The 27517-nt window shown below is 41.0% G+C and overlaps 1 protein-coding gene across 1 annotated transcript; it reads left to right on the top strand.

Moving 5' to 3' along the window:
• The first annotated feature begins 9439 nt into the window (after positions 1-9439).
• On the top strand, positions 9440-16360 carry hopx (HOP homeobox). Its single transcript, XM_070913505.1, has 2 exons — positions 9440-9783; positions 16069-16360. Exons 1-2 carry the CDS (start codon positions 9649-9651, stop codon positions 16144-16146), a joined length of 213 nt encoding a protein of 70 aa, XP_070769606.1. The 5' UTR covers positions 9440-9648; the 3' UTR covers positions 16147-16360.
• Positions 16361-27517: the final 11157 nt, after the last annotated feature.

Raw genomic sequence — 27517 nt, 5'->3', positions numbered from 1 at the left:
GGCTTGAGGCGTCTATTTGCTTGCTTTTTCAGGCACAGCTGTATCATTAAGTGCAAAGTCAGATGTATCTGAGTTTCCACTCATAACTATGACTTTAATGTTGACTTTAAAGGTAATTAAAGCTTCCATACGTCATGAACGCAGCCTGAACTTTGGAAACGTCTGTCAAGAACTATCTGAATGTGGAACCACCATTAGTTCAATTGGAAACCAGAGGACAGCACAAACACATGTTGTTAGGTTGTTGGTTAATTACGTCTTATAAACCAATAAAGCAAACTTTTGGCAAGCACAACAAAGTGTACAAATAGCTGCAAGTTTTAAAGCTTTCATGAACTTTCTAAGTCAGGAGAAACATTGTCAAAATGATTGTCTATAAAGAAAAAAACAACAACAAAAGGTTAATTTTCCAGCCGTTTGAACATGTTGAAAGCAGCCGTGGGGTGGAGGCGCATTCATCACTGACTTCTGCACACAGTATGTTCAGTTTTGATTGGAGCCGGCCGTTAGATGATAAGGACCCTGCCTCCCCTCCACATCCTCCTTTACCCTCTGAAATCCAAACGAGATTGTTAGACACATACGCAGCTCCGGTCTTGTGCTCTCGGAGGTTATCTGCCAGCGATACGCTGCTCTGCAGTCTGTGGGAGTTTCTTTGGGAGTCTGTTCTTGGCTTCACTCAAAAGCAGTTTCTGTGTTCGTCCTGTAAGCAAACAATGGGGTATTGTTGCACCGGATATACTTCAGATAGTCGCAGGCAGCAGTCAAAATAGAGAGAAAACCTCTCTTTGTAGTTGGTGAGAGAAAATATTTGAGTCTGGGCCAGATATGGACCTCATGTACCTTTTTTCATCTCTGTGATTCAGCAAAGCTTGCTTCTCCTACAGGATTCTTACAGTAGAAGACGCAGAAATGTGCTTTACTTAGATGTGGTTTCATGTTTTGTCTTCTTGAAGGAGACCCGTATCCTTTTCCTGAAGATTTATTCTGTAGAGTTCATCATGACTTGAACTCCAGAAGTTGACATTTCCATGAGCACAAATAAAAGCCTGGTTTCATAACACCTGTCTGTCATAGCATCATTAATGTTTCGCAGCTCTCATCGCGTCTCTTTATCGCCGCGCAGCTTTGTGACGAACAAACACTGTTGTTTGTTCAGCTTTCCTGCAGCTTGACACAGCAACACGCCAGCCCCCCGCAGGCTCACCCCTCCGCCTCCTGATCGAGCCTTTCAGCCGTCAGGAGGAAGAGAAGGAGAAGCCCAGCTGAGTTTATTTTGATGAGCTCAGACGGTCCAGAGTCCTCAACTTGAACCACATGCAGAACGACTTCAGAGAGTGGGACTGAACACACACACAGACCCTGGCGGTGTGTTAAAACTGCTTGGATTCTCTCATCTCTCATCTAGTGGGACTGAAGTAAACTTTACATTTTAAATCACGACATGAACTATTTTCCCTCCGTGTTGCATTAATTATCTCACAGGAATTAATACACGTGTTCCAGTTTAAAATTCAAACCATCTACACTCAAGATTGTATTTAGAAACAACAAATGTTTAGTGTACTGCAGGTTTACATCATTGTTTTGCAAAAGCACTACTTTCCCTGTAAACACCAAAACCCACAGTTGTCGTGAGAAAATGCTGGCTTAATGTGGACGGAGGGCTGAAACAGAGAGAAAACATTGCATTTTGAAATTTGATTGCTTAATCTGCATGTTTTTTAAGAATATTAAATGTATAATTAACTGTTGCTTCATTAAAAACCTTGTCTAGTCCTACCAGCGTTGGTCTCATGAGGCCTTTTGAAAATTTACAAAACAACAACTAAAATGTGTGAACAAGGCAGCGACAGGTTGTGTGTCAGGTTCAAATAATACTGTTTTTCTATGATTCACTGTTCTAAACATTTTGTACAATCAGAGGTGTCAAAGCAGGATTTACAGCTTTTCAGTGCTGCCTCAATGGATAAAACGCTGGTTTAACTGCTTTGTTTTTGGAGTTTAGTTTAATACTCCTCCATAAAAAAGTGGCAGCTCTTCAATTTGTTGCTGTGGACTGTTGAACGTGGCCAGCAGCACCAGTAGGAGTTCAGACTCGACCCTTTCCCCAGAGAAGTCCGTTACTTACTGAGGGCCCCGTGTTTGACGTGGAACGTATAAATCCACCCAGTTACGCAAGAGATCCTGCCTTTATGCCGCTCAAAGTACACCTCCTTTAAAGCTTTGTGTTTCCTCTGTATTGGTTGGATCCCCAAACCGACTCAGGAAGTTGTTTCCTGCTCTCAAGTCTTGGCTTCCTTTTCTGGCTGCTTGAAACGTCTTTAGCACTTCCTCTATGAAGGCCTGTCTTGAGTGTCAGAGAAGAAAATATCCGGATGGAGCTCTCTCTGTCGCCATCCATGTTCCTATATGGGTTCAACATGACGCTCATGCTACCATGGTGAAGAGTTCCCATCCTAGTGGGGAAAACCGTGCTAAAAATATGTCCACACATGGTGTTGTAAGCCAGCTGGGATATGAAAACCAACTGGATTTGTATTAAAGCAGAGCTGATGTAGGGAAACCTGAGACAGTGCTACAGCTTTTCTGTCTTTACTGCAGAATTAAAGACAGTCTGCAATGCAAAAGTGCACTAAATGGTCCAAAAGGTGGTTTAATATGGAGACCAACACTAGGACATCTGAAGGAGACGAGCTGCTCCTCCCTCATGCTGAAAGGAGCCAGTAGACGTGCTTCGGGTGTCTGATCTTCTGGACACTTCCATGTGGAGGTATCATGGAAACTGGGAGGAGACCCCTTGGCAGACCCAGTACATGCTGGAGCAAATACATATTCCACCTGGGAATGCAACAGGAGTGGTGGTTAAGCGGAAGATAAAACAGAAGCTGTTTTTAATTGGAAAAAATACTTTTATGTCTGGAGGTCGGGTTTGAACTCTATCAAACTCTTTTTCATTCTTCACACAACTACTTCTGTCGAGTTTTGTGTGTCAGACCGAGTGAAACGGCGTGAATGTCTTTGAGGAGAGACTGTCCGAAGGTTTTCTCTCCATTAGCCATAGAAACAGCTGTAAGCATTTTTCCTTTAGACGTGGTCAACCCAAAATTGCTCTTGATGTTTGCATGTCGTGAAAAAAAATGCATGTTTTATTTGCTGTTTTCGTACTGAACAAGACTTTAGCAGTTCTTGTTTTGGTTCTTTTGTCTACTGACCTTCAAAGATCCTAAATGTTCTGGTCATGTATACAAGCGTATACATTTGGTTTGGTTTGGTTTGGTTTGGTTTGGTTTGGTCCTGTCTGCTTATATGTCATTTAGCCAAAAGGTTTATTTGCTGCCAACACCCCACAAACTGCACGTGTCTGTCTCTCTCAGCAGTCTGTTGTAAGCACTCAGTAAGCCAGCAGCCTTGTTTCCGCCTCTCCCAGGTCAATGTGAATAAGATTCTTCATTCCCAGATGTTTTTGTTTGACGAGGGAGTGGGTGAGTGGGTGGGCAGCTGGGAGCTGAGGCTTATGTAAGGGCCATGTGCCGACCACGAACCTCGGCCAATAATGAACTCTGTCTTCCAGGCGTCGGTCCTGAATCGCAGCCTCTCTGTAATGAAAACAGGTCTCTGTGAATTACGAGGGTTAAACAGTGAGGACGGAGGACACGGCTGAGACTACCAGAGATCTGTTTTTGCCGTTTCCCACAGGACCCAGAGATTTATTAATAGTAACATACTGCACATATCAGATTCTCCATGGATTTACTGTCTCATGAGGAGGATGAGGCTCCTTTTCTGAACACAAAACCCAGTGTTTATCTTCAGAGTGGTTAAGTCACTGGTTAAACAAACTCTCGGCTTTTGTAGCCTCATTTATTTGACAATCTCTTTATGAGTTTTGTGATGTTATACATTCCTTTTACAGTGATCTTTGGAATGATTAACTGTAGATCTTTTTGCCAAAACAAGTTCAAAACAGATTCATTTCTACCATTTTAAAAACCTCCTTTAGCCTTTCTGTCTATTTTTCCTTGCAGGAGCATCCACAGGTAGATTATAGTGACTTCTGCCAGTGTGCTGATGTACTTAAATCTACTGATATCATGACATCAGCGTCTGACTCAGAAGTCAACAGCTGTGTATGTGACTGAGCATCTGCATTCGCGTCGCCCTGACTGTGAGAAATCACAGGCGCTCCCGTGACGAGAGTTTGTGACGGGACTTTGACACTTGTACCTGTAATTATGTGTAAAAACAACACTTTACTACATGCCTGCATGGTGCAATAATCCGTCTCACCTACGGACTTGTGAGGAGAGGATCCCATGTCTCGCTGCAGGAGTACCACATGGGATCATCATGATTCAGACTCAGTCACGAGTCAATCACCTCGGGGTTGTTTTATTTTCCCAACAGAAATCACATCCTGAGGGAGCAGAAGGCTGCTTTTGACCCGTGCAGCACTGACTAATGTTTTTATACAAGGTTGGTTATGCTAAGCTAATGTTGGTCTTTAGAGCCAGTCTCTTGTCACAAAATGTATTTAGTTAGATATATTTCCTGTAGACAGTCAATGTGTGCCCTTTTGAATCTTATCAATCAGGTTAATTCAGTGATGTGCAGACAGAATTAAAGGATCAGTCAGACAATAGAATTTAGTAAGAAGTTTTATGTAACGCTTATCAAACCCAACGATTACAGAGCACGAAAAACTATAAGAGAAACAAGTAAACAGTAAAAATTAAGATCAAGGAAATAAGACTAATAGAGCGCCAGCAACGTCATGTAACCTCGGCGTGTCAAATTCATACTAAATGCTAGTTCTATACTGTATGTACTACATACTAATTGTCATAGTATACTAAATTAGCAGTTGGTATACAAAACAATTAACATACACAACTGTTTTATACTAACAGAAAAGGATAGAATACCTAGTTTGAGTGTACACATACTCAATACACTCTCATGAATACTAGAATTAGTATGTATTGTTAATGTGGGACACAGCTAATGTCTCAACCTAAAAGGAAAATATAGCAAACCTGAAGAAAGTAAATTCAAAGAGAAGTGTGCAATAAAAGGTGTGAAAATTACCATAATTTTCATAAGAAAAGCAACAATAAATGGCAGTAAAATAGTGAAATAGTGAAATAGTACGTCCCGTGGGTGAGGAGTTCAGTGTGGAAAGGTGTTGACATACATGCCTTTTCAACAAAGTAGAAAAAGGTACAAGAACACAGTAGACTCAACCTATCGAGTGTCTCTTATCTACATCCCAGTTAGTGCATGAAGGCTGGACAGTTGTAAGTACAGTACAGAGTGTTTCACACTGGGAACACCGTCACCAACAAACAGATTGTGGGACACCGGTGTACCACGTCAGTTTTAAAGCAACTGATAAATACAACTCACTCAATGTTTTAGTCATTTGGATGTTTGTTTTCTGAGCATGTTTGTCTTTACTGTAGTTACTGTTACTGTTATCCAGTTTTACCTGATTAAATAAAGGAGAAGGAAAACCTATTAAATCACTTATTTTTCCAAATAAGTCTGTTTTGTTAGGTATAACTTGTTAGATTGTTAGGGTTAAAGGAGTAATTCAACATTTTGGGAAATATACTTTGATACCATTCTCATATTCGCGAGAGACGATTAGCTTAGAAAATGTACGATTGGTGGAAAAAGAGAAGTCTTGAAGTTGTAGAGTCATGTACGAGTTTGGAAAGAGGCGAGTCACATCCTCATCTAAACATCTGCTCATTGTAGTCTGGTACGTATCTGATCAGGCTCAGTTGTTTCTCTAATACTCGGGGGTTATAATGAAGCAGTGTCATGTTTAGCAAACCACAATGTAAAGAAAGCAAAAAGAAGAAACGGGTATCAGTTTCACCAACGTGGCAGTGTATACGAAGCACTGCATCCGTGAAACAAATGAGAAAGAATTCAGATTTAACACAAATGGACGGGACGATATTAAGTGCCTTGAAGAGGAATTTAGCTTCCTGCGCTCTGCTAGAAGATCCCTTGTGGCAGTATAGAGCTGAAATGTACAAACAAGCAGGAAGTTAGATCAACCTGCGCATTGTTGTTGAAGCATGACAGCATTTGTGAAGGGGGCAGCGTGACTCGGTCACTACATGAGGTTGCTGACCATCAACACAGAGAAACATTGGCTCACAAGTGGCTTCACTAAGTCCTGTGCAGGCTGGAAATAAAGAGTCATGACCTGTGATATTTTTACTCTCATATCCACCGTGGACTCACAGCCACTCACTGTTATCATGCTGTTTCTCTGTTCCGGGCTCTTTATAAGTCCTGTTATATCTCACACCTATAGTAGAAGGAGAGCGAGCGACCTGTTCACTGCGTCAGCAGTCTATCAGATATCTCTGTTTATTTATCTGAAGATTCAAGGTTTTCGGACACAACATTACCCTCAGCAGCTGCAGGACTCTGGTTGTTGCCAAAATAAACTCCTCTCGTGTGACACAAGAACAAAACCTCCTCACTTCTCTGTCAGGAAAAAATGATGTAACAGGTACAAGAAGAAAGGGAGTTTATCTGAGGTTCTTAACGTGGATCGTAGATCTTATGAACACTTATGAGACTGGATTCTGTTCTGTTGACTTGGTTTAAATGTTTTATCTTTATTGGTATATCACAGTCACTTTAATAGCTTCCAATTTCTCATTTAACTTTGTCCAACTAACATTTTTATAAAAAGAATTTTCAGTTCATGTCTGTTCTCTCAAGTCATATCGTCTTTGTCTTATTTTAAACAACTTGTGGATACTTTCATGTGGGTAGTAACACATTGTGTTAATGTCGATAGCAGAGAACAGAGGATACATTTAATGACTTGTGCAAACAGTGAAAGAAAGTGCCGCGACTTTATATCTATTACTAAAAACAGAGAGCCGGACGATCACGATCAGGCCCTCAGAGTGAACTTTGGATCATCCAGATACGATTCACTTTTCTTATCATTAAAATACGACCTGGACGATGGGCAGCAGCCAATCAGCTATGGCAGCAGCGGTGTTATGTACAAGACGTTTTCCACAGAACTGGATATTATGTTTGTCTGTCATAAACTAACAGCTTGTTATCAGCAGAATCACCATATGCTGCGTGGTTAGGTCAGGATAATACTCAGTGATCCACCGCCTGCTGCTTGTAAAGGACAAACTGTAGTCAGTCTATGTGTCAGTCCACTTACAGATCTTATATCAAATCTTCTTCTCTGGTGTCCACTCCAGTTGGTTTGGAAATACACGAAGAAGTGTCTTTAAACATCTCGTTCTTCTGAGCTTTTCATGCCCGAGGACCTGCTGGCTATCAGATACCAACATCTGTCTCCTTATAGCCATAAAACCTTTTTGTGTGGTTATTTTGTGCCACATGTTATTGAACAAGACCACTTTTCCCAAGCTGAGTGAATCAAACTTATTATTTACACCCTCTGGAGTGTTGTAAGCAAGTTAGGCGTACATTTCAAAAACACAGTAGATCCTTAACAATAGTGCAAATATGGCTGCATTAAAGGATATGTAAACAATCTGAAGGCTGAGAGTGTTTTGACCCGTCCTTGCTTGCTGTCTGTGTCACCGGTGAGATTTCTGTGTGATTTTTTTTAATTTACCACCAAAATCCAGATGAGAGGAAATCACCCAGCAGGCTTTGCAGTCGCTTAAGTCGAGCTTTCAGTGAGAGAACCACATAATTATGGGTCTAATCAAAATCCAAAGATAGCATCAAAAGGAACTGTGTGTGTGTTTGGAGCATTATCAGTCTGTATTTACTGTTTCTGCCATGTGAAACTCAACATGCTTGGTCAGGATGTTTCCTTTGCAGCAGCCTTATCTCAACAGTCGGTATCTATGTGATCAAAGTTAGCCCAGTGAGTCTTGTAACTGTTCCCCTCCGTACAGTACAGCACAGTGAAAATTGCATAATAAACATTCACTAGGGAGAAAAGCATTTCAGGGGTGTGAGTGTATGAGTAGAGAGTGAGGAGGTTTAGGATTTAAAAGGAGTATCTTATCTTCGCCGTCATGCTTGAACAGGTGCCTCCCAGAGTATTGTGCTCTCCTCCAGTCAGTCAACACGTTCAGTAATGAGGGCGGATGAGACTTATGAATATAAAAGAGACAGATTAAGCTGAAAGAAATCACCTTAATATTCCCCTTAGGACATAACCAAAGTATGTTGTACTTATAACTGAGAGTTATGGAGTGATTTATGTTTGTAGGAAACTTTTAGTCTGCATTGTGGTACATTTAACCTACTATATATAACATTTCTTAACATTCCTTTACGTTGCTTTCGGAGTGTTTTCAAGGTTATCCAGCTGTAAGGTTTCCAGTGACCTTTATTTTATCCTACTTTAAAGCGTTTATTTTATCTTATGAAGTGTTAGCAGCATCCCTTTAACTTTCTTGTACCATCATGTTTGTATGTTAAATATGGAGCGAGAGCTAGCAGGCGATTAGCTTAGCTTAGCATAAACAGTGGCTAGTCTGGCTTTGTCCAAAGCTCAAAAATCTGTCATGTATGTAATTAACATGTTTTATATTATTTGTTTAACCAGTTTAAAAACAGTAAAAATAAAAGTAAAATGACAGTTTAATTTGTAATTTAATTTACTTCAATTACGTGTTGTAATTGACTGTTATGGTAGCTTAATTAGCTTAGTTAGCTGCTGCTTATAAAATATGCCAGTCGGGAATATCGATGGTCGTAATGAGAAGCCTGCTTCTGTCTGCCTGACATTAAGGATCTGGGTATTTGTTGCAAAAATTCACCTTTATGCTAAGCTAATCACCTCCGGCTCCAGTTCTGTATTTAACACACAAACATGAATCATTCTTCTTTTCTAACTCTCGGCAAGAAAGCAAATAACCATATATTCCAAAATGTTTACTCTTTGAAATATTGGACTTCAGTAGCCTTGTAGCCCTTTAAAAACTATTACATGTGTTTTTTTGATTTCATTTTATTTAGTTAGAAAATATACTTTAAGTTGGAACAGTTCGAACAATGGCGCCCCCCAGTGGCAGTATCAAAAATGAAACTGTGGCAGAGGCATTGATCATAATACTTATAATTTGAATGATGCTATAAAAACGTACATATTATATAATATTATGGCCTATTTATTGTTTAATTCTCCTATAATATCGTGATAACTTTATCAGTGGCTGGTTTACAGTAACAGTGCAGTGTGATATCACTACAGGCCAACAGAGTGAATTTGTTCCTGATACTTTTCTAGTAATTACTGTAAAATTGCTGTGATCTCCTTCTTATAATATTTCCATAACGATCCTCTGAGCGCTGAGATGTTTGGGGGAGGTGCTGGTGGGAATGGCCTCATGACGTGCCTCTGTTGACAGTAGTAAAACCTCCACACATACACACCCACACCCACATACACACACTGCCTCCATCTCTCTCACACACTCCCGCCGAGCTGCCAGCGAGCCGCCGCTCCGCGCCTCTCCATCTCTGTCCTCTGCGCACCGCGGTGCCTTCTGCTCTGCGCGTCCAGCTGTGCGCACATCTCACCCCCCCCACCCCCCACCGGCTCCGGAGCTCCAAGCAGGGCTGGCTGAAGCTGAGCTGTTCAAGACCCGGACGAAACAGGAATAAGCGATGGAGCGTCTGAATCTGTCGGAGGAACAGACCAAATTGCTGGAGGAAAGTTTTAAAAAAGTCGGCAGGCATCCGGACATGACGACGCTGATGTTGATCGCTGCGGAGTGCGGGCTGTCAGAGGAGGACACGCAAGTGAGTATATATACTCCCCCTCTTCTTTGAATTAGTAGAAAATGCGTGGAATTACGTTTTCTTAGTGTTAACAAGTCCAGGTTTATAGGTTTTAGGCTGAACGTATAGTGTGTTGCTTATGCAGCATTTCCATAAACAATGAGATTATTGAACATCCTTGTCTCCTATAGACGGTTGTAAACATGTCTGACGCTTAAAAGTAAGTTTTTTATTTATTTCATGTGGAATCACGTTCATTTTTAGGGTGATTTAAGCACGTCAGTGGTGATTTTACTGTTTATAGTTTGTCTTTTTCACCTCTACATCTCTGTGGTGTTAGCCTTGATATGATATTTGTACAATATAATTTATGTCCACAGTGAGTCTCCTGTCTGTCTGCCATGCCTGCACTTAATTGAGCGACACACTTAAAATAACAAATGACAAATTCCTTGTTAACAGTGAAGGATAAATATAGTGTGTTAAACTGAAAGTGTGCAGATCTGAGTGAAACTAAATCTAAATCAATATATTAAAAAACAAACAAACATGTGGCCTAGACTCAGGAAACTTGACTTTATGGTCTCATAACTTTGTGTCAAGAAAGTTTACAAGTCTTGTGCTGTCAGTATCAGTGTCTCAGTCAGGTGACTTCTGATGAAATAGCCATATCTTGCTACAGGGAGATAAACAACATGTACACGAGTATGTTTGTCTGCAGGAACCAGAACAAGTTTTTCGAAAAGCAAAACCTGAAATCTGTGACGTCGAACCAGGAGCTGCTCCACTGACAGTGAATGGAGCAGGTTTGTGGACAGTGTCAGTGCTCGTTAAAGCGTCACTGTCTGATGAAATAATCCTCATTTGAGTGTAAACACTGACCACAAAGGCAGCGAGAGCCCCATTGATCGCCACTGGAGCAGCTCCAGGTCGTTTGTCCCGATGAAGTCACGTCAGAGTCGAGTTTCCTGCTGCTTTCTCAGCTCTGGGAACAACTGTTGTTCATCCTCACACACTGATTCATCTGTGCAGGGTGACTTAAAGTTTGAAGAGGTGACTTTGAGGAACGATCACCTGTCAGTCAAACCGTGAGGGTGGGACTGTGAGTGTCTGTAGCTGGTGATGTGGTCACTATTGCTGCTCGTGTTTCATATTTGGTCGGATGTGGGAAACATATTTTTACTGAGCTGCTTTTGATGTACCAGGAGGGCAAAAAACTGAAAACACATGTGGTTAAGTGTTCGTTAGGCTCCTAATATGCAGCAGGAGCTTTAATAAACAGCTGAAACATCTGTGAGGATTTGTTGCATTTTATGCGGTTGTCTTGTGTGATAGTAAACTGGAGTATCTTTGAGTTTTCACCTCGGGCTTTGGAACAATGTGATGGACATTTTACACTATTTTCTGGCATTTTATAGACCAAACTAATCGATTAACAGTCGAATTAATTGGTAGATTAACAGTTAATGACGATAGACGTTGCAGTATAAATTATAGTTTTGATTGGCAAATGGATTTAAAAACATGTCACAGTATATTCTTGGGACCTTGGGAACAGCACTTTGACAAAATAATCTTAACTCAAGATCCAATAATCGATTTTATGGAAAAGCAGCACATTTCCTCACTGGAGAATCAAGAGAATGATTTTTTTGAACGATTATCAAAATGTTCTGTGCATCAACTGATCGAAAGTAAATCTAATTAAAAGATCGATCGTTGCAACTTTCGAGCTTATAAATGAACGCATCATTATTCAAACCAGAAACAGAAAACACTTCCGCTCCAGCAGGAAAGAGCCACCAGGCAGTGATTGTTAAGCCTATTGTCATATATTGTTATAGGCATGAACTCAAGGAGAAAAAACGCCAATTATGTTAAACATCGCATTATTACTTAGGGATTTAATCTCTACCACCCCCCTCTCTCTCTCACATGTAAACACTCCCACCATCCCTCTATCTGAGGAATGTCTTTGACCTACTGTAAAGTCTGTGCAACTGTCACATCAGGAGCCAGATGTGAAGCTTCAGAGCGCCGATAACAACCAACATGTTGAAAGTGCGCTGACACACATTCCTCTGACAGAGAGATAGATTCATTCATACATTCAAAAGCACAGTGAACGTCTCATTTTAGAATAAAAATAGCTGGTATTCCCCTTCAGGATTTGACAGACAAACGACACGACTATTTACTTAGCTGTATTCACTAAAACCCTTACATGTAAACTCTGGCATTTGAATTGACGTGACATCAGGTTCATTTCATAGGCAAATGTCTGCTCATGTTTGTGCTCGTGAGGCTGACAGACGGGTTAAGAGTGGCAGAGAAACAGAGCTCTCACGTGGCACGGAACATGTGTCCTTTTCATAATTAGCTCTCGTAGGCATTTCACCGATCAATAACTCGTGTGTGTCACTCACATGATTGTCACTGGTTTTTCCACTTACGACGCTACAAACCAGTTCCTCTGGATTTCTCTGGGCTGAGGTTACGCAGGCACAAAAGATCTGGTCCTCATGCATTTTGTATTATAAGTGCAGGTGTAGCCTCTTTTACACCTTGGCTACCAAGCAAAATGGCATGGGATTATAGACCAAAACACAATCACTGTAGTTACGCGTCAGAAGAAAATACTTGAAGTCTAAAACTATGCGTTTGAGTCAACTGTACTGATTTAAAGCCTGTTATGTGAGATGTGTGTAGGACAAAACATGTCCTGTGTAGGGACCCTGTAAAGCTGATATTATGCCTCTGCCAACATACTCATGAATGCGTCCGTAAAACTACCCAGAGGTGTTATGGGTAACTGCAGCTCACAGAGGAGGCGAGGTGCACACCTCCTAAATCTCAACAACACGTTGTGCAGACCTGCAGGTCGAACAAGCTGATTAGTTGATCCAACTCTTGTCGGGAGGCACCTGTTATATAACATTATTCAAATTGTAAGTATGAGCACGTTCATCCATGTGCAGCTGTGTTTCAGCCTCTGGGCTTTAAGTGGAGCTCCCAGAGATTTAGTGCATTGCATTTCCATAAGGAAGGGTAACTTGAGAGAGACAGTTTTTAAAAAAAGGTCAAAATGGATGCAGCAGAAATTGAGATATCCTGACTTTTAATCCCAAGTATAAATCAAGCTTGAAAACTCCTACTGTTCCCATAATGCAGCACAACCCCGGACTTCACAAAGCCCCTTCAGAGCCGCAGAAAACATTATTCAACTGTTTTTACAGGCTGTAGTGTTCCTCATGATGTCCAGGCGTAACATCGCTCGAGAACCTCTTTGCTGTGTACGTCGGGACAAAATCCAGTCCTCCGTCTCTGCGGAAGCTAGCCGAAGCTTACAAGCTAATGAGGGCTTAGCCAAACCAAGTGGGTGTCTTCATCCTGGTAGTAAACAAAGAGGGAATTTTGTACAAGTAACTTTGAAACATACCCACTTGACTGAAGTAACTATTGAAACTACTATTACTGCCAAGCCCCATCTTCAGCCTGTCGTTAGTAGAACATCTGAGAGGTTTCATTTTTTTTGGCTCGGTCCACTGAGGTTTCTGCCACCAGAGAGGCTATGAAAAATATTTGCATTATGCTGCTTCCTAATTCCTCTTCCGGTGTTAGTGACTGTTTCCATTCATCGTATACAAAGGTGGGAGGAGCCGGGCCAACCTGACGAGGGAAGCCCGGTGCAGGGTGAGGTAAAGCTCTGGCCCCTCATCAAAAGACCTGACTTCATTTCCAGCCGATGTGGCTTTCCTTTTCTTCCTGCCGCTCCTCCTGTGGAGTGTTTTGGATTTTTTCACAAAGCTCTTATTGGAGAAGGTGTAGCTGAAGAAACACACCCCGGCTGCCACTCCCCATTTCACATTAACAGCATTTCCAAAGTGTTTCAGCCTCTGCGCCGCATGTTTGAGCTCCTTTCATAGACCATTTTATTTGTTTTCGAAGCTGCAGAGTCAAGTTTGAAAGACCTCGTTATGTAATCCAGTTCTAGTCGAAGGGAAAAAATGACACTAGCACCATTGTATGGGTCAGCAGGATTATAAATCTCACCATTATTGTTCTGAAGAGGCATGTGTGCTTTTACAAGACATTCAAAGATCTTTTGCGCAAAACAACTGACTTCCAGTCAAAACCTGGAAGAGAAAATGGCATTTTTAAAGACTAAACCTTTGTAGACCGCATCTTCTTTAGTTGAGAAATATCCGATGATGAACTATAGTAACTTCTTTTCCCTTGCATCATAGAAATGAGCTACACAAATATGAAATCCCAAAACACAGAGTGCAGCATGAACAGCCAATTCCTTAATTGATTTAGTCTCTGCATTTTTAAGTGCAAACCCAGACAACTCCAAATGGGAATCTCATGTGTCTTCAGTACAAAACGTGTCCCTCCTGCCATGCGCATGTCTTACACAGCCAGCCAGGGTCTCGTGTCTTAAGGCCGCCGTTCTGAATCCCTCCCTTTCCCCTTAGCGTTATCGAGATGATGTCAGCACTGTTGTGAATCCCTTGACAACACGAACCGCAAAACAGCAATGCGCCGGGTCACGGGTGTGTGTCGAGGCACTCAGCGCAGTCATCATATGGTCAGAGTTTCAGTGTAGCAGTTATTGGTGGAGCGGTCAGAGTGCAGACATCTTTTGCAGGGAACTGGATCCAGAGAAACAGGCTCAGTCATTCTCGGCATTAAAATTGGATGGAAACATTCGTCTACTGTGGTTTCCCTGATACAACTTAGCCTCAGGGTCACTGCTGTGTCTGTATGAGTCAGTGACCACATTTACAGGCACCAAGAAATGCGACTGCAATGTGATTATGAAGATAAAAGCCAGAAAGGAACATAACTACAGTTAATGACTCTCTTTTAATCCTAGATTTTATATCTGGGGTTTCTGTATTGATGATTGCGCTCTGGTTACAGAAATAACCAAACAAAAAAGTTCTTTAACAAAACTAAAAACAGCTGGTATGAAAATCATCCTTAATGATATTCACTTTCAACTCTGACCATCCTGAAATTGTTCTTTATTTAACCCAGAACAAAACCTTAATTCTGGATTAAGTTTTAGAAAACAAAACATGACTTACACAACATAGTCTCATGCACGCTTTGAATGATATCCTACACTTTACCTACATTTTTATGTCATACCCCCCCAAATACCATAATATTACATATTAAACATTAGCATGTTAGCATTCCAAGTTATTAGTATGCTAAACATTAGCATGGGCCAACTGTACTCACATTAACATGCTAAACATTAGCACGTTACCATTCCAACTGTAGGCTCATTAATATGCTAATTCTAGTATCATCAGAAGCTAACAAGCATCACATTACATTACCATACTGTGAATATGGTAACATGCTCATGGTAGCAAGCTAAATTGCAAAATGTTACATGCTAAATGTTAGCAGATGTTAAATTCAATAGCTGCTGACATGGATGTTAACATGCTAACTTTAGCCATGTTAACATGCTCATAGGATAGTATGTTAGTTTGTGAGTAACATGTTGCTTATGAACTTGGTAGCTTGCTAACACGCTGTGGTTAACATGCCTCCAGTTAATAGGCTGGAAGTTAACTGCTGATATTTTCAAACATTTGGAGCACTGTGTTGACTTTTCTGTTTCCCCATTGTGTTAAACGTCATGCTAAGCTAACACGTTCTGATTGTAGTTTCTTATTGCACAGACATGAGATTGATATGGATCTTCTCATCTCACACTCAGGAAGAAAACTATTCCTTTATCCAAGCAGGTGTCATGGCAGCTTGATACTCACCAGACGAAAATACACGTTTGTAGTAATATTATGATCAAGACTACAAGTCTGTAGCCAGCTAATGACTAATGAGGCTTACGTCAAAACAAACTGTAATAGACACCAGCTAAAACAATTCCCAGGTCTTTAAGTTGCATGTACACAGTAGTACTATAGTTGTTTTAGTGTCTCATGTGTCTTGCTTGAATGCTCACAATAACAACAGGACTATTAGGTTGCCGAGTTTAGAATCGTATTGACAGCTGAGCTACTCTGCGATTGTTGTGGATGTAAATATAACCAGTGGCCTGAGGATGAGAGAAGTATAACAATTAATTTGGAGGAGCCAGTATTTAGCTCAAATCATTCTTGACAATGAAATAAGTCCACCTGTGTGACTTCTCAGGAATATTAATGTCAGCAGGACCAGTTACCTCATTACTCTCGTGTTTCAGGCTCTGCAGCAGCCTCGTTAATGTTACCTGTTTTTAACACCTGCGTGTTTGTCCTTTTGTTTATTCGTTTCCTCCAGAAATGGTTCAAGCTACGTAACGCACAGTGGAGGCAGGCGGAGGGTCTCCCAGCTGAACTCAGGTCGGTGCTGGACTGAGACTGAAGCGTCTCCTGGATGCCTGAAGCTCTGACCTTGTTTCTCCTGGACAAACTGACCCGACCACCGCTTCCTCATACACTCCCCTCTCCATGTGTCCATCTCTCTTTTTGTATCTATGAAGCTATTTTAACTTACTGTTCGGAATGTGAAGGTGTTTGTGTGTTGTTGCCAATATAACCGCCATGTTAAATAAACATATTGTTATTATAAGTTAAAATGACTTGAGTGTGCTTTGAGGCTACTGTACGTCTGGGGTTCAAATTCACTGAGGAAGCTGAGTTATACAAATGTGGGATGACGTTTTAGAAGGCGGGGGGGGGGTTTGGGGACAGTGTGCTTTTGTTTTCAAGCTTTGTTTACATGTATGTCTGTCAGCAGGGAGTGGAGCTGGACGCCGAGCTGTTCACAGGACTATAAAAGATGTAAGGAAGCGCTGGGTTTACAATAGATGCTGCTGGAATCAGCTGCTGTTATCCAGGAAACCTCCAGGGACAAATCTGGAACATTTCCAGTAGTATAGAGGGGGGTAGACATGTGAGCCGGCTGAGCTGGATGGCATCATGGGCTCAACAAATGACAGGTGATGTCATTTCATTGTTCCTTTTTCCCTGTGGCCGCTCTCTGGAAAAAGGACGTGATCTCAGCAGCCAGTTTACGCTTCAGAAAGAAGAAATTCCACAAAAGAAAATCAAAACCAACTAGTATCCTACTAACAAGTATTGTGTGTGTATCCAAAGCCTTCTTCCTCTGAGCCACGGAGCGCCGTTCTTGTCCAGGAACTATTAAAAACTCATCAGTGAGTCACACTGCTGCACTGGGGTGACATGTTCCTTCATTTCCACAAACACACACACTGTAGTTTATGTTGACTCAATCCCACCTACACCGTCCTGCTGCCCCAAATACTCACTACAGCACCAATTGTGTACTAATCTGCTGCTTAAAATAGTCCCCAACAAATGCACTATTTCTTCATGTTTGGGTAACGTTTGCTGAAAGTAACCAGCTGTTTTAGGACATTTGAAAAATAAAATCATGTATTTTTGACCTGCCTCCAGTGAAAACCAGTGGGCTCAGGCTGAGTGCCACAAAGGGGGAAGTCAGGAAGTATTGAGGGACGGATTAACACAAAAAATATTGAATAACACCAACCGCATCCTTTAAAATATCCTTTTGTGGTGCAGTATCACTTTTTTTGCAGTGTGTTTTTATTGAAAGAGTGATCAGGGCAATTCCACATTGACCACATTTCTCGTTTTTCTCCCTCTAAAGTAATCTCCTCCCCACACAGGAATACTTTCAGACAAAACATAAACATATATTCTAAGCCACCCTTATGGGATCCTCATCCTGATGTAAACATCAAGGTCCCAAATATGAAAAAGACAAAATGGACAAGATCACAAGAGACAAACATTAGTGATGTTTCATAACTGCTCTGTGTACGTCCATAACCCCGAGATAATCCACAGAAAGACTACAGAGATACACAAAGATCTGAGACGACCAACAGAAAATAAATCAGCCACTATTCTGTTAATAAATCAATTGTTCCAGCCTCTCAAGAGTAAAGTCTGTTACTAAAGCTGTTACTCTTGGTATTTTGATGCTCATTAAAATGAAATGTAGAGGATTTTTCAGCCTTGGCGGTTGTCAAGTTTTGCTGTCAGGTAAATTTAATTATTTAGGTCGATTCAACCAGATAAAAGATGTTTACTGGACGATTAAAGTAGTTTTAAGTAAGTACTAAGTTAGTAAGTATTAGATATTTGTGCTGTAGAGGACTGAAAATGTCCTGAAATCAGACAACCAGGCTGGAAAAGTGGAGCAAGAGAGTCATTTTACGGGACAGGAAAGAAATCCTGAACTCTGTTTGTGTGTGAAGAGACTGAAGAAGGTGAGAGAGAGAGAGAGAGAGAGAGAGAGAGAGACAGAGAGAGACAGAGACAGAGAGAGAGAGAGAGACAGAGAGAGAGAGAGAGAGAGACAGAGACAGAGAGACAGAGAGAGACAGAGAGACAGAGAGAGGATGAAGTTTCCTGCCAGAGAGCCTGAAAATGCTCTGATTGTGGGAACTGTCTGCTCAACAAGCGCGACAGAAACCAACACCGACCCAACAGGTAGTTCAACTGCTCATAAAACACACTGCTGCCTTTTACAGGCTGTTGTACACTGGCATCTGACACACACACACACACACACACACACACACTCATTAAGTATGAACACATTAGCACTGATATTCATGTTTACTCCTGATACTATAACTTTAATTTTAACAGTCAAAACTCCCCTCACTCATTTATGGATTTAAGTTTTTTTTTTTTTTTTTTCTTATGAGGACAGTTGAATCCTCATAAGTATAGAAATACAGAACACACACACAGTGGTGTCTGTTTCCTGAGCCTGGGGGTGTTTCCCCCTGTTCAGCTGAAAAACAAGCATATTTGTTTATAGTGCGCGCACACACACACACACACACAGTTGCTCAAGCTGAAAACACACATTATATCTCAGACCCTGCCCCTCTCCCACTCACCCATAAATCACCATTTAATCTCACAGTTTAGACTGCTCAACACAGATTGGTTAACTGCCTCCTGTAGTATTAAAAGGATCATGACATTGTACTTCTGCTGCAGCTGACAGCATTATGGATTAACATGACTCAACAGTTTCTCGAGCAGGTGATGTTCGGCTTGTTCCAGAACAAAAACAACAAATGTTCCTGCTCTCCTGCCCTCATGTATGAGAATGCGCCCCAGCTCTCTCCGTCCTCGAGTCACTCCGGTGAAAGGATGATCTGAGTGTCTGATGGTTTGCCATAAGAGTCGATGAGAGTGTGTGCAGAATTTGAATGGAGTCTGGTTTTGTCTGTTGCTAAGAGGACTCTGCAGAGCCGTGAGGAATCTGCCATTTAGAAGCTGCCAGGCTCCGTTTGCGTCACTTTCTGCAACCTGACTTTTTGTTCCACTGAACGTGACACTGATTTGATCATTTCATCGCCATTTTTTTAACCACCAGGGCATAATTTATTCTACTTTAGTTTCCTGATTTCTCCCTGAGTCTTCCTCTGTGGTTGGTCAACTTCTAGTTTCTGTGCCTTTCACTGTTTTTGTTTCATTTCAAATCTCCCACTCTTAGCTGAAACCATGTGCCTCTAAAGGTTGGTCCTAAAATTTCAAAAACCTACTGTGAGATGATTAGTTGATTGGCAAAAAAAAATTTCTTAAGCTAAAATGCCCAAAAATATGTCACTGGTTCCAACTTCTCCAACGTGAATATTTGCTGGTTTGCAATTTGAATAGGTCAGCTTGGGCTTTGACTAGTTACCACATTTACTAGACCAAACTTCAATGCAATTAAAATCACCTTTATTGTCATTATATTTATGTATAACAAAACATAGTTCTGTCATTCCAAGAAAATGCAACTTGCTATAAATATAGAGAAACTGAAAAAACAAAGACCGTTGCGATTAAAAAACAAGTATATAATACATAAGATTGAAAATAAGAACCCTCAAGTACCCTCAGACAAACTCTGTCATGCAGATGGTCCTCTAAAGTGCTGTCAAACTAAAATGTGTCCCAGGACTTGTGGGACCGTTTCAGACACCTCTGGATAAACCCTGACAGGCCGGCAGTCAGCTGCTTTCTTTGCCTCCTGAAAAGTTGACTCCTCGAAGATACTCCTCCTTCGCCCGTCTGTTTCTCCTGTTTTGGATCATTTACTCAAACGAATAAACCAAAGTAAAACCATATGCATTGTTCTGGTTGTGCCTCATCTCATGCAGCACACATGGTGGTTAATCAAGTAAACACAGAGTTTGCAGAGTGAAGTCCAGCAGACGTGTTGGTCCAACTGGTTCTAGTTCAAAACCACAGCAGCATCACACTGGGTGCTGCTGCCAGTTTCTTACAGCTCAGGGAGTATTTACCAAAGGGTTTTTGTTTGGAGAGAGTTCCTGTAACTCCACCCTGACTTGGCTGTTTGCAGAGTTAACACCATGCAAATGAAAAATAGAGATAGAGATAATTCAACTCTCAAAAACTAAGCTCACTATTAAATATTAGTTATATCACTCAAGTGTAAAGCAGGAAGGTATCAAAACAAGGACAGCCTTAAACAGACACTCCTACGTTGCGCTAAATATAACATATAAACATAAATATAGTGACTATCATTATCTGACGGAGCAGAATGTTGATATGAGAACGTCTTGTTTTAACTACTTCCTGTGTTTAGCAGAAGGTGTGGTCTGACATCCTGTGTGAGGCTGCTGGCACAAAACATGTGAAGCAAAACAAGACGGCAATGAGACTGAACTAAACCACAGAGTGCAAAGACATCAATATCAATAGATATGCTAATAATAATAATCTGCATTTGTATATCTGCATGTGTAGACACAATAAAAGCAACATTCGGATTCCAAAATGCAACACAGCAGCTTTGCAAAAACACCAGTTTGGCAGCAAATAGTGATTCTTTTTATTATCAATTAGTCTTTGGGATTAATTGACCAGATAAGCAATAAAAATCACAATTTCCTAGAACCCAAGCTTCATGTTCATATTGTTTTGTCCAAACCAAGAGATGTTCGATGAACAATCATATAAACGGGAGAAAAGAAGCTAGAACTAGAGAATACTGAGAATACCTAATGTCCGTGTTGATTCAGTTTAATGGTGACTCTTGAGACTGTATTATTTCTATATCTATATCTATATTTAGAGAGGCTCTTATTTTATTAATGTTCTGTACATAAAGAGGTGGAAAAAGAAAGAAAAGCTAACTCAAATATAAATGTCAGAGTTGCCCTTAAAGGCACACTGCGGAGACTTTGACCACTAGAGAGCAATGTTTTGACAAGTGAGGCCCTATTTTGTTTGTATCTCGTGCTCAGTTGGTACAAACACACACCGTGTGTGTCGGTGAGAAACACTGGCTGTAATAATAACTGCTGACCCATAAAACAAATAAGATCCTTTGAAGATTAGACTCTGTTTGAAATGTTTGGCTAAAACTCAGCTTTCTTTTTTTGAATGTTTGTCCCCATCTCTCCACCCACCTCCGCCTCACTACCTTACGGTCCCAGGTCAAGATCACGGCAGACTAATCCCAGATTAGCCTCCCAGCGGGACGTGGGTTCAATCTCCTTTGATGTCTAGCCGAGCCGAGCCGAGCCGAGCCGGGCCACAAACCCGCGCTGATCTGAAGCCCGTGCTGGCTGCAGCGCTCCCATTGAAATGACAGTACAGGACCTCCACCTCTGAACATCAACTGTGACTACTTTTCATGTAACGTTCACTTACAGGCGCCAGCAGTGCAACTGGGATTACAGCGGATTTCCAAACTGAAGCCCCCTTTGTAAACTGAACTGTGGCCAGATTGTGGTATTTACATCAAGTCATGACCTCTAAAAATGGGAAAGGGGAGCTTCTGAAAGGTTTTGGTGAATTTTCTCGCAGTCAGACTGCACATGCATTCACACAGTGGCCTAAAGTCACACACACATCTGTCCCAAATCAAGAACTGGTCGGACCACTTCAGAGAGACATGGAGGGGAAGTGGTGAAACGGACAAAGGAGATGCAACGTCGGCTCAGTGGAGAAAGGACTCTTTAAAAGGTTAAAATAACTGCTGTGATATAAAAGCCGAATCCAGCTCAACTGCAAAAGAAAAGCTCAGAGGATCATTGTATCGTACCGAGGCTGCAGGTCTGAGAGTGTTTTTATTCTTGACATTATTCGCTGTCTCTGCTTGGATTTTTTTCCAAAAAGGTCTGAGATTTAAACCAGCAATCTTTCATGAATTCTAACATCGCAGTCCAAAGGTTTTATTCAAGGTTTTATACACATGGTAATGATATCAGCAGACAACTCAACAGAACTGCAAAGAAACAGACTTGGGTTGTCTCTTACTCACATTCCCCCTCCAGATGTTTCTGTTTCAGTTATATTAATATCAACATATTTAACACAGCTTGGTTTTCTAACATTGTTCATCATTTCTACAGTTTATAGTAATTTGTTCTAGTTCATTTTCATGCTGTCATTTAGATCCTCTTACTAAACTCTGGTGTCTTTGCTCATGTTGATTTTTCTTTCATTAGTTTGGAGTTTGCAGTTAGATGTCGGGCGAGTTTTTCTGTCAGCAAACCAAGCTTTGTCGTGATTATGAGCTCAAAAGAATCTGGAAAACCCTGAATAGGAGGATGTTTCGACAGTTTGAGAACCAGAGTAAATAAAGCACAAGAAGTAGTTAAATGTCCACGATGATCATATTTGACATCACTTCAGAGACTTGATCATATTGCCAATGACTTCACAAAGGGTACAAACCAGACAAGCACCGACTTGGTTGTGATGTTGAGGGAAGCTCATGTGGACGGGACTTTTTTTCGCCTCCACACTGGCTCTCGTGGAGGGACGTAGTCCTCGTGGAGCTGCTTCGGTGTCGCCAACATTTCAACACGAGCACTTACCGTGGCTCTCCTCGCTGCCCTTGAAACCTGATTCACAGAAAGAAATGAGTGTTGAAAGAGCTTCTAGGGAAAACACTCAGAAACTTTTTTGTCCGTCATTAAGTGTTTCATCTATCAAAATAAGAGCCAGACTGCAGAACCACAGATCACAAGGACGGCCAATGAAAATCTGGCAAGTGCGTGTAGGCGGAGGACCCATCGAACATTTGGCTGATGACAATTATTGGAAAATTCCACAATTAATTGAAAGAACTATTCATCATGTGAAACCAACTCTCCAGTTCATGACAGAGAGCTGGTTCAAACAGCTGGAAAGTATTTTAATTGAATGTGTGATGTGAAGCATGCAGCCAAGACAAAACTGTTCTTGCTTTCAGACGCTTGTTTCATCCAAGACTGTTCTGAATGAAATACATATATTTCTGAATGTTGAGTCCTCTACTGTTATTTAATTGGCATCACTAAAATCTTACATTGAGAGAGATCAAAATAAACTGCACCATAATAATGGTGATAGATCAGCGGGGGCTCTCACAGTGCAGATGGATTCCTCCGGGCGTCCGAGCTCGCTGCAGATGTTGCTCTGCTTCAGTCTGGGCAGCGACAGTTGGACCAGTCGCTGAGAGATCTGAGCCGTCTTGGAAGCAAAGGAGACGGTGGACGCGACGCTCTGTGGACAAACAGACGGAGGACGTTCACTCTCAATAAACCTTAGTGGTTAGGATTTAACAAGGTAACTTGGTCTTCTATCAGTATGTACTGCACTATAATAATATGTTCTGGCTAATCCTGTGACAATAAAGATACTTCATTACATCCAATGTTGCAACAGAATTGGGTCAGACTCATCAAGGTCTTCAAATCCTATTTAATCAGTGCAGCAACGCTGGTGCAGCTTGTATGCCGACATTACCGGTCAGCTTCGCCGGTGTGTTTTCTCACCTCTCTGTTGCTCTGGAAGTCTGGATGGTTCAGTTTGGGGTTGGAGAGCTGCAGCAGTCGCAGTGTGATCACAGCAGCTTTCACTTTGGGATCAACGTGCCAAACAGGACAGTTGTTCTCACACTGATGTGTGTGAGGAAACCTGAGGGAAAGACAGAAAGACCTTTAAAAATACTGCTGAAAACAAACTCCTCAAAATCTCTGTTTTTCTCCACTAACATTACTCTATCTGTGATAAATATTCTGAAGGTAAGGCCCACTTACTTATCCTGGATCTTTCAACCGTTTCCCACAGAGTTGAAAGGTCGCTGTATACAGTCGATAGCTCAGAGAATAGGTGCATAAGTGGACCTTACATTTACAATATTTACCACAGACAAAGCTGTTGACCAGTATTAGTAGTAGTGTACACATATTATTCCCTTTACAACAAGTGTCTAATCTGTATTAACACATCTCATAAATACTTAAAACATTATTATCAAACAATAAAAGAGTTGCAGTCACTTTCACTACAGTAATCGTTTTGTTAAGGCAGACACTTTTATTCCCCGAGGACACAAACAGAACGTCTAATTTTAGAGGGAGAAGTATCTGATTTTTATCTGCCGCGTGGCTTCTGCTGCCTTGTGTTTCATCTGCTTTATTTATCTATTTCGTTTTTTTCTTGTGTGTTGTTTTTTTGGGGCAACAAGATGAGAGGATTAAGTTTCGACCGCTGCTGATTATTATTTGTTGTGCATTGAGGGCATTGAAAACAGCAATCAGTGTTGTGTCTGCTGTTTAAATCCCAAAAGCAAATATTCATCTTGTGTATTGAATTCAGGATGAATCTTTCTTCATGCCCTCCAACATGTTCTGCTGCTGTGTTCAGGATTTATAAAAAGACTTCCGCGGCTGTCTGCGAGCGTCCCAGGGGTCCTGAACTTTAGACAATAAGCTCTATTGTCTCCGCTCGTCGCTCTCCCACAGTCTGACACTGGAATAACAGATGTCTAAACGTTGGCTTCCTCACGCAGCGTGGAGACGTTAGTGTTGGACCGGAGCCTCTGCTTGGCCTTCTCATATTTAACTATGTGATGTGTTTTATTCTGCTGAGATTCAATTCTAGACTTTGGTTTGTATGTGGGCCCCCCCCCAGAGGGAGAATTAAAGCTTTGGAGTTTTCTGTCACAAATCTGCCAAAACTGGTGACATGGAGGTCTACTGGGGAGCTGGATGTGGAAATAATCTCTACAACAGATCCCTCAAAGAGTGTGTCATGGTGCTGGTGGACAAACTGCACACATTTATTAACATTAAAGCAGTATGATGAGTAGTTTGATGAATACATGCTACATTTAGGGATGCAACTAATAATTATTTTCTTTTTTGGATATATTGATTAATTGTTTAGTCAACAAAATGTCAAAAAGAAATCTCAAATTCCCAGAGCCCATGGTGACGTCTTCAGATTCCTCATTTTGTCCAAACCCCCAAAATACTTCATGTATTTAATTTGCTTTTATATAAAAACCAATGGCCAGTGTTCCCCAACCTTTTTGGCTCATGAGCCACTAAAATAAGAAATGTCGCCTTGTGACCGCTCATCAAAGGGTTTATCTTTAGTGTGAACATTCGTTGTGAGCAGTTCTCCTTCTCAGATTGTTTCCTTTGAACAGTTTCTTCGCCTGCAGTGATGAAAGTAATCAGTACGTCTGAAGAAAAAAAAGAAAAATGTGGACAGTATTTTGTGTAACAGAAATATTGTAGTTTTTTCTTCACTCCTTTAATCATCTTGTGACTTCTCACATTTAGGTTGGAACCTCTTGTGAGTTCCCGACCCCAAGATTGGGAATCGCTGTCTTAAACAATCAATTGATTCTCCAACTTTATAAGTAATTTTCTGACAAATGACTAATCAGCTCATCATTTCAATGACAGTCACAATATCTGGAGAGAAAAGCGTTTAAAACACACACCAACAAGCTAACATGTCTATGAAAGAACTATCAAAAGAAATAAGCCACTTCTACACACACCGGCAACTGAATTATGTGGCGGCAGCTGGTTTGTAAAGTCAGTCAGCTGTTCACAGCCTGTGCTGCTGCACGAGCGCTTCAGACCGCTGATGATGATGATGATGTCGAAATCAAAACTACACAACTTGGATCTCTCTCTCTCCCTTGTTTGCTGTTGTCTCTCTACTCGCTACTTGTAATAAAATATTTATCAGTTATATGTAACTTCCATGTCTAAAGGCCCAGTTATAATCCAAGCATGTACTGCAGATGTCTTTTGACCTGCAAATCACCAAAACACAACGTGGTATATGTGGTTATATGTGGTTATATGTGGTTGGTATATATTGGGTGTGTTTTGAGAATTGACCACAGATTCACTGATGATGTTAGCTTGTTAGCTCAATGTATTGCTGTAAACACAGCTAATCTAACTTTCCCAAGCAGAAGTCAGTTTATCTGTAGCAGACGAGGATTTATTTACAATATTTATCCATTTCTGTTCATTTTATTTGAAACAGATTTACCACAACAATGACTTGCTGTAACGCTGTAATGATGGTTTGGTGTGTTTACACCAGCACCACAACAAGTATCCGTTTCAGTGATGATTTCCAAAGACAACCAGTGCTTACTGACCTCCAAAAGCTGCCACTTAGATGATAATACTATGATATATGACAATGACAACTCATTTGACCTGTTTGTTTGGTTCAGATCCACTTGTCGTCACTTTACTGCCTGATGTCTGATGAGGCTTTTACCGGGCTTCTCGGGAGCTGCAGCTCCTGGTTTTGGGTGTTGACAAGCGGACAATGTGCTCGTACCGGGACGCCCTGGAGGAAGGACGCTGGGTCTTCCTGAAGAAGCTTGTCTCCTCCTCCTCCTCCTTCCTGCAGGAAAATGGAAGCCATTACCACATCCATTATATGTTGTGTTGTGTGTCGGGACAAAAGAATGTCTTGAGCCAGAAAGAAGGAGGAGGAGGAGGGGGGATGAAGAACAATGGATGAGTGTCAGTGCGTGGCTGATGACGGAGGTCCGAGTGGAAAATCATCCACAAAAGCATTTAAATTTAAAATTTAAACACTTAGTCGAGACAGTGGGATGACACACAACCAAGGTCAAACACTCCCTGCAGACAATTTCACTTTCATTGTTTAAAGCAAATATGCAGTCGAATGTTTAGGGAATGTATCGTCTCTGCAAAATCCTGAGTGACTTTTGATTTAACAAATCCCATGAAAAGACCAAAATCATCTATGAATTGATCCAACTAGTTTATTTTGACTCAATCGCACTGAAAATAGTCCCCAACAAACACACTATTTACTCCTGTTTGAGTAACGTTTGCTTAAAACTGCAGCGTGCAACAGTCTTAGGAAATTATTGAGCCTGAAGTGAAAGAATATTTTTTAAGATTTCAGACTTCAGTAGGAACTAATGGAGCCACAGACAGTAAAATGATGTAAAACAGACAAAAGCAGCTAATGTTTCCCATCGTTGCTCTTAGTTGACTTTAAAGGTTAATCAATAATAAGAATTGTTGTTTATTATTTTCTGCCGATTGATGTATTGATTAAAGATCTAATAGTTTCAGCACTACAGGTCGATCGACAATATTTTAATGATCTATTAAATCATTAATAACCAAACATTCACAGGTTCCAGCTTCTCGGTTGTGAGGATTTTCTGCTTTTCTCCATTTTCACTATTTTTTAGACCAAAGGATCAATGTGTTAATGGAGACTTGCTATATCATTTTGCCACACAATTGATACTGAGGCATCACACCTGTGACATTTGATTCATTGTTAAAGAACTAGTGGAGCAGCAGTGTAATTATCAGGCCTCAGAATACATTTATCACAATCTTTAATATTAATATATATACACACTGTATGTGTTCAGCATCCTCTCAGCTCTCTCCCATGCT

Source organism: Enoplosus armatus, chromosome 10 (assembly GCF_043641665.1).
Source record: "Enoplosus armatus isolate fEnoArm2 chromosome 10, fEnoArm2.hap1, whole genome shotgun sequence".
Classification (NCBI taxonomy): Eukaryota; Metazoa; Chordata; class Actinopteri; order Centrarchiformes; family Enoplosidae; genus Enoplosus; species Enoplosus armatus.
Note: the sequence above shows the minus strand (reverse complement) of the source record. Positions and strands in the feature narration are given on the sequence as shown.